The sequence below is a fragment of the Pagrus pagrus genome (assembly GCF_965226575.1).
Source record: "Pagrus pagrus genome assembly, chromosome: 21".
Classification (NCBI taxonomy): domain Eukaryota; kingdom Metazoa; phylum Chordata; class Actinopteri; order Spariformes; family Sparidae; genus Pagrus; species Pagrus pagrus.
In genome coordinates, this window is record NC_140208.1 from 138,409 (window position 1) to 145,388 (window position 6,980).

The 6,980-nt window shown below is 42.7% G+C and overlaps 1 protein-coding gene across 4 annotated transcripts in view; it reads right to left on the minus strand.

The window, feature by feature from the left end:
* The window catches only part of LOC311249931 (transcription factor COE3-like), a 57,024-nt gene that overhangs the window by 49,232 nt on the left and 812 nt on the right, over positions 1 to 6,980 (minus strand). For all 4 annotated transcript variants that reach the window (XM_084341375.1, XM_084341373.1, XM_084341374.1 and 1 more), the window contains exons 2-4: positions 3,117 to 3,273; positions 2,705 to 2,768; positions 2,543 to 2,598 (exon numbers count right to left, since the gene is read on the minus strand). In XM_084341375.1, coding sequence (XP_084197501.1) covers positions 2,543 to 2,598; positions 2,705 to 2,768; positions 3,117 to 3,273 — 277 coding nt within the window. The remainder of the gene's footprint in view (positions 1 to 2,542; positions 2,599 to 2,704; positions 2,769 to 3,116; positions 3,274 to 6,980) is intronic.

Below are 6,980 nucleotides of genomic sequence, written 5' to 3' on the forward strand. Positions count from 1 at the left end.
GACTTGTTTAGTTTAATCAAGTTTTACTTTAATCTGGGTTTAAGACACTGGGAGATAGTCCTGTCTTTAAGTCATATAGATGGTATTACCATTAGTTTGTCAACTTTACGCAGGCACCTGAGGACTTTGCAGCTGTTCAGAAGGAAAGCCCATTCAGATCTGCTAGACATCGCAATGTTTCTCCAGAATCAGTTGGACAGACATGGCAGGTTGGAGGTTCTCGCGGGAGTTCGAAGTATCGCGATAATTCAGAAAAGAATTACTCCGAAAAACAGGAAAAATTATTACTCAGAAAAACAAACTCAAGTGAATGCAAGAGAGGAGGCGGAGGAGGAGGAGAGGAGGAGGAGGAGAGGAGAGGAGGAGGAGGAGAGGAGAGGAGGAGGAGGAGGAGAGGAGGAGGAGGAGGTGGAGAGCAGGAGGAGGACGAGGAGGAGGAGGAGGTGGAGAGCAGGAGGAGGAGAGGAGAGGAGGAGGAGGAGAGGAGGAGAGGAGGAGGAGGACGAGGAGGAGGAGGACGAGGAGGAGGAGGAGGTGGAGAGCAGGAGGAGGAGAGGAGAGGAGGAGGAGGAGAGCAGGAGGAGGACGAGGAGGAGGAGGAGAGGAGAGGAGGAGGAGGCGGAGGAGGAGGAGAGGAGGAGGAGGTGGAGAGCAGGAGGAGGAGAGGAGAGGAAGAGGAGGAGAGGAGGAGGAGAGCAGGAGGAGGAGGAGGAGAGCAGGAGGAGGAGAGGAGAGGAGGAGGAGGAGGAGGAGGACGAGGAGGAGGAGGACGAGGAGGAGGAGGAGAGGAGAGGAGGAGGAGGAGGAGGAGGAGGAGGTGGAGAGCAGGAGGAGGAGAGGAGAGGAGGAGGAGGAGGAGAGGAGGAGGAGGAGAGCAGGAGGAGGAGAGGAGGAGGAGGAGAGGAGGAGGAGGTGGAGAGCAGGAGGAGGAGAGGAGAGGAGGAGGAGGAGGAGGAGGAGGAGAGGAGGAGAGGAGGAGGAGGACGAGGAGGAGGACGAGGAGGAGGAGGAGAGGAGAGGAGGAGGAGGAGGAGGAGAGGAGGAGGAGGAGAGCAGGAGGAGGAGAGGAGGAGGAGTAGGAGGAGAGCAGGAGGAGGAGAGGAGAGGAGGAGGAGGAGGAGGAGAGGAGGAGGAGGAGAGCAGGAGGAGGAGAGGAGGAGGAGTAGGAGGAGAGCAGGAGGAGGAGAGGAGGAGGACGAGGACGAGGAGGAGGAGGAGGAGCAGGAGGACGAGGAGGAGGAGAAGAGGAGGAGGAGGAGGAGAGGAGGAGGAGAGGAGGAGGACGAGGAGGAGAGGAGGAGGAGGAGCAGGAGGACGAGGAGGAGGAGAAGAGGAGGAGGAGGAGGAGAGGAGGAGGAGAGGAGGAGGACGAGGAGGAGAGGAGGAGGAGGAGGAGAGGAGGAGAGGAGGAGGAGGAGGAGGAGGAGAGCAGGAGAACAGGAGGAGGAGAGGAGGAGGAGAGGAGGAGAAGTCTGTCGGACCAGGAGAACACTGTCAGATGTTCGAGGTGTCGGAGAGAAATCGTCCTGAAACTGAATCTGACAGCTCAGACTGCAGGAGAGACGCTCTTATTCTGAAATCTCCCTGAATCTGACAGCTCAGACTGCAGGAGAGACGCTCTTATTCTGAAATCTCCCTCTCTCAGGGTTCTTACACTTTTTCACCAATGATTTTCCATGACTTCTCCATGACTTCTCCATGACTTCTCCATGACTTCTCCAAAACCTTTTACTGAATTTCCATGACCAAAAGAAATGACTTTATCTCAATGTGACCACCGAAAACTAATTATCGTAACACTAAGTAAAATTAGGTTTACATCTGAAATGTATGGTGCCTCTCTAAAACAAAAAACACCAGACAGGCACACTCGGATACATTTTCTCATATTTTAATTCCAACGGTTTTTTGTCAATGTCTCAAACGATAAAAATGCCATCACACTTTCTGTCAGAGATGAACAGAGAAATAGAAATAGTGCATTGGGGTGGGACTGCCAGTGCTAACTACTCATTACCCAGTAATCAGTACGTCACATCAGTGTCTTTTGCCAGACATAATTGGTATTTATCCTTAAAAAGCCTTGATTATTGAAGCTGCACTTCCCTGGCATTTTGTCGGCATTGTCCGTTTGCTAGCAGAAGCAGCTCCAGGCTGGTCGGCCTGCAGCTCCTACGCACGCCGCCGGCAGACTGAGCCAGACTGAATGAACTTTACACAGCACCAAAATATCACGACGGTCCGTGGCAATTTATATTTTATCACAACATCGATTTTGTGATTAATTGATGAAACTTTAGACATATTTCCATGACTTTTCCAAAACTTCTGAAAAAATATTATTTTCCATAACTTTTCCAGGGCCTGGAAATTGCATTTTAAAATTCCATAACTTTTCCAGGTTTTTCATGACCGTAAGAACCCTGCTCTCTCCTATTGGACGGTTAACTGGAAACTGTTGGTCATGTGATCAGACGGCTGACTTGCTTCAGATATTAATCAGTGAGTCTGAACTGACGATGATCAGTAATCAATAGTTTACCTGTTTGGTCATGGAGTCGATCAGCCGGACGTACAGGTCCTGCTCCGTCCTCACTCCTGAACACACACAGCATCAATGTTTTATTGTCATGTAAATTAATAATGTGATCAGACATATAAAATGTTTATTAACAGTCCCGTGACGTAAAACAAGCGCCCCCACCGTTGCTGTAGAGCAGCTGCAGCTTGTAGTGGATCCCGTTGTTGGTTTTCTCTCCGGTCGGCTCCTGAAACACAAGACGACCAATCAAACCATCTGCCCAGTCAGTTCAGCTCCACCCGGGTGGAGATGTGACTGAAATTGTAATGAAGCTTCAGCATGTGAGGGTGCGCTTGGTTTCTGTCCAGTAATAAACTTCATTAATTGCTTGAGCTCAGGAGTGCGTTTGGTTTCTATGCCGACTCCTCCCTGACCTCTGAGACTCATTTTCAAACATGAGGATAAACCTGCAGGGGCGGGGCTTAGCAGGCTCTGACATGGGTGTGTTTGATTTCTCCTTTGTTTGCTACATTCAACAGAAAATCTTGTCCTGTGTGTTTGTTTTGTGTCCCGGCTCCTCCCTGCTGTTTCTCACCTTCTCTTTCTCCACAAAGTCGACATAGGTGGTGCGCTCGATCTCCACCGGCTGACCCTGCCGGTCGTACAGCGCCAACACGAAGTGGAAGAAGTTGGACTTCCTCAGGTTGGACGGAGGCTGCTTCTCGAAGTGAGCGCGGGCTAACCCCACCCCGCTGAGAGACACAGACAGACAGATGTAAGAGACACAAAGTCAGCGACAGTCAGAGCTCCGGCTCACGTCATGCGTACGTATATTTCTTTTAATTTAATAATCTGAAGAATTAAAACTAAACTTTTTATACGCAAAAATGTAAGAACGATCAGAACCGATGGTCGCTACAGAAACACAACTGAACATTTAAATGAACAAAATGTTTTATTTGTATTTATATAAATTTAATGCAGCGATGTGAAAATCAAAGTTATTTCACCAAATGACGTAAAAAAAAATGTTAAAAGATAAAAATAAGATAAATGACTGAATTGAACCTGATGTTGAGTTTTGTGGGTTTAACATGTGTCGGTGGCTGTGGCTCCGCCCACCACGCCCGTCTCCATATAAACTCATTTTGTCTCCTGACGCTCTCACAGAGTCAAAACGCTTCTCAACACGATAAAAACAGTTTGTGGAGAAGCAGACGAATCAGGACACGATGGTTCTGCTGATGAAACAGCTGGAACCACGACGACGTTCAGAAAAGACTGAAATAATTTAAACTCCTTCGTGTGACCCGAAATCAAACGCACCTCAGAGGAAGTCGACTGCGACGCGCGTTCACTTCACATCAGACACGTTATCAATTAATCAGCGTCTCTGACATGTTTGAATAATAAAAAAGACATCGAGCAGTCATGAAGTGTTTCCTCCGACAAACTGAAGAATATCTTCATGTATTAAATCATGAAGTGATTTCACCTTTAAACTCCGGAAACATGTCACACACCTTCTCATCACAACATGAATATTAATTAAAGGTAATAATTCAGTGAACTGAAGGACTGAGGTCTAAATATTCATAAAACTGTGAGAGCGCTCAGCGAGCTGTGACACGGCGCTGCAGGCTTTAACCTCCACATGAATGAATCATGTTAACAACAACATGTTCAAATCACACACACCAAACACCATCACATGTCCACGTCCAGCATCAATATTCATGATGGAGGAGTCAAACTGCAGCTCTGACCCTGCTGCACGCACACACACACACACACACACACACACACACACACACACACACACACACACACATTATAATAACAGTCATTATAATGTGTGTGTGTGTGTGTGTTTAAAAAGACTAACAGCTCAGAGTGAAGCTGAGAAACATCTTCAGGTTCAGAAAATCAAAATCATCAAATCATGAAAATAATCAGAGTGAATATTAATGAATGATAATGAAGCAGGAAGTGATTGTGTGTGTGTGTGTGTGTGTGTGTGTGTGTGTGTGTGTGTGTGTGTGTGTGTGTGTGTGTGCACGGCTGCAGCTGATGGAGCCGACACAGGTTTTAACTCCGCTGCTGCTCTGAGATCAGCTCGTCTCTGCTTTTCTTCCACAAGGCAAAAAACAAAGAGCTTTTATTTGTGACTCGTCAGCCGACTTCATGTTTCATGTTTCGTCTCCTTTACTGAACTTTATTCTGCTGTTTTAATGACAATGTTCATTTTCTAACTTCTGGTCGTTTGTACACATCCGTCAGAAATGTTTAAAAAAGTTCTGTTGTCCAATGTTAAAACTGTTTCCTGCAGCGCCGTCATGAACTCCTCACCGTGTCAAACTGAGCATTTGTTCAGAATGAACTAGATTATAACTGTTTCATTATGTTACGGTTCATCTCCACACGAGTCTTTAAAATCTTCACATTTCAACTTAATAATCGTCAGAAATGAACTTTTAGATTCAGTGAGACACACAAAGACCTGATGACATCATGAACTCTGAGCTCTTTTATTATTTATACGTTTACTTTAGTTATTTATACATTTGTTGTGAAACTGAATTAAAAAAAAGAGGCAATTTTTCACGTGTTAAATTGTTAAATGTGTTTCCTGCAGCTGTGACGTCTCACACTCTGTGGACTGGATGTCAAACTGAACCTCTGTTTAAAATCAACTTTACAGTTTCTATATTCATCTTCACATCCAGATAAATAATTATGAATGATCACATTAAACAATATTTCACGAGTCAAAAAATAACTTTGGTGTCCGTCTGAATGTTGAAGCGTCGAAGCTTCATGTTGGGTTCGTCACAGTTTCTACAGGAAAAATCCTTTTCAACTATTTCAGAGCAAAAATGTAGAAATTTAAAGAGCAGCATAAAATAAAATACATCTAAACTTTTCATAACATTCTTCATACGTAAAAATGATCCGTCGTCTGTAATAACTTCACTTTATTCTGTTATTTCATGACAATCTTTATTTTCTAATATTCATCTGCAGCGTCGACACACGGCCGACGTCTCGTCAGAGAACAATACGGTGACAAACTTCATCTGCTCTTCTGCTGCATTAATAATATTTATCATAAACTTAATTTATAATGTTTATAGATTTGTTTAAAATGACAGAAATTAATTTCCATCTCAACACGAGCAGATAAACTGACAGTCTGATGTGTTTAATCATAAACTGTATTTTATCACATTTTCATATTAATATTGTAAATAATAAAAACTTCACATGCGTTTATTAAAAATGTCAAACGATGAACCGACGCTCACATGAGTCAGATTTTATTCTGTTGTAACAATTAACATTAATAACAATAATACATGTCTCCATTTTCTAAATTAAAGTTTAACGTGAGCAGATCTTTGTTCACGTTCAGCTGATCGTCATTATATTATTATTATATTATTATTATTATTATTATTATTATTATTATTGTGTCATAAACTGTTTTTCACTGCTGCTTTAAAAAGGATCATTTTTGTAAAATGTTTAATAAAGTGATAAATGTGAATAATATGAAACATCGGCTCAGAATTATTTTATGTTTGTCATTAAATTGATTTGGGAATTTATCAGATTTGACTTTTTGATCAGTTTTGAATGTTTGATGTCAGAAAAATTAACGCGTCGTCGACTCTGCAGCTGTGAGCCGACGTCTCCTCGGACGGTCACACTGCTGCTTTATTACTGTTATAATGTGGCAAATATCACTGATATTAAAGATTTCACACACGTTAACACGGTGAACAATCATGTTAACACACACACACACACACACACACACACACACACACACGGTGTTTCTCTTCACATTTCTATGAAGATGATTATTAATAACATTGATTTCAGTTTGAATCTCGTCGGCCGGTTAAAATAATTCTCCTCAATAAACCTTCGTCATCTTTTAAATTCTCTGCAGTTCAGAAACTGAATTTTATTTTTATTGATTTCTTTTTAAAAATATCAGAAATGTGAGAATTAATATTAGAAGAACGTTTCAGATTTGACTCTTTCTGAAGAATGAGTGTGTCAGACTGTTAACTTCACTTTGTTCTGAGCACATTCGACCTGAAACATCAGAGAAAACACAGATTTCATCTGACTTCACAATAAAACACACTGAAATGATTTTTCTTTGAGCTGCAGGAAGAAACGTTCTGATAAATCTGATCAAAAATCTTCTGACAGACAAATATTTCACTCCAAAATCTAAAAACCCCTCTGTCCTTTCTTTAATATAAGAAGCTTTTCTTTTCTTTTCTTTTTTTCTTTTCTTTTCTTTTCTTTTCTTTTCTTTTCTTTAACTCGAGCTGCAGAATAAAATCTGCAGAAATGTCTTTTTTAATATTTCCCGTCAGAAATCATCAGAAGCGTCTCTGCTCTGAGCTGCACACTTTAAACTGATGACAGTTATTGTGAATTA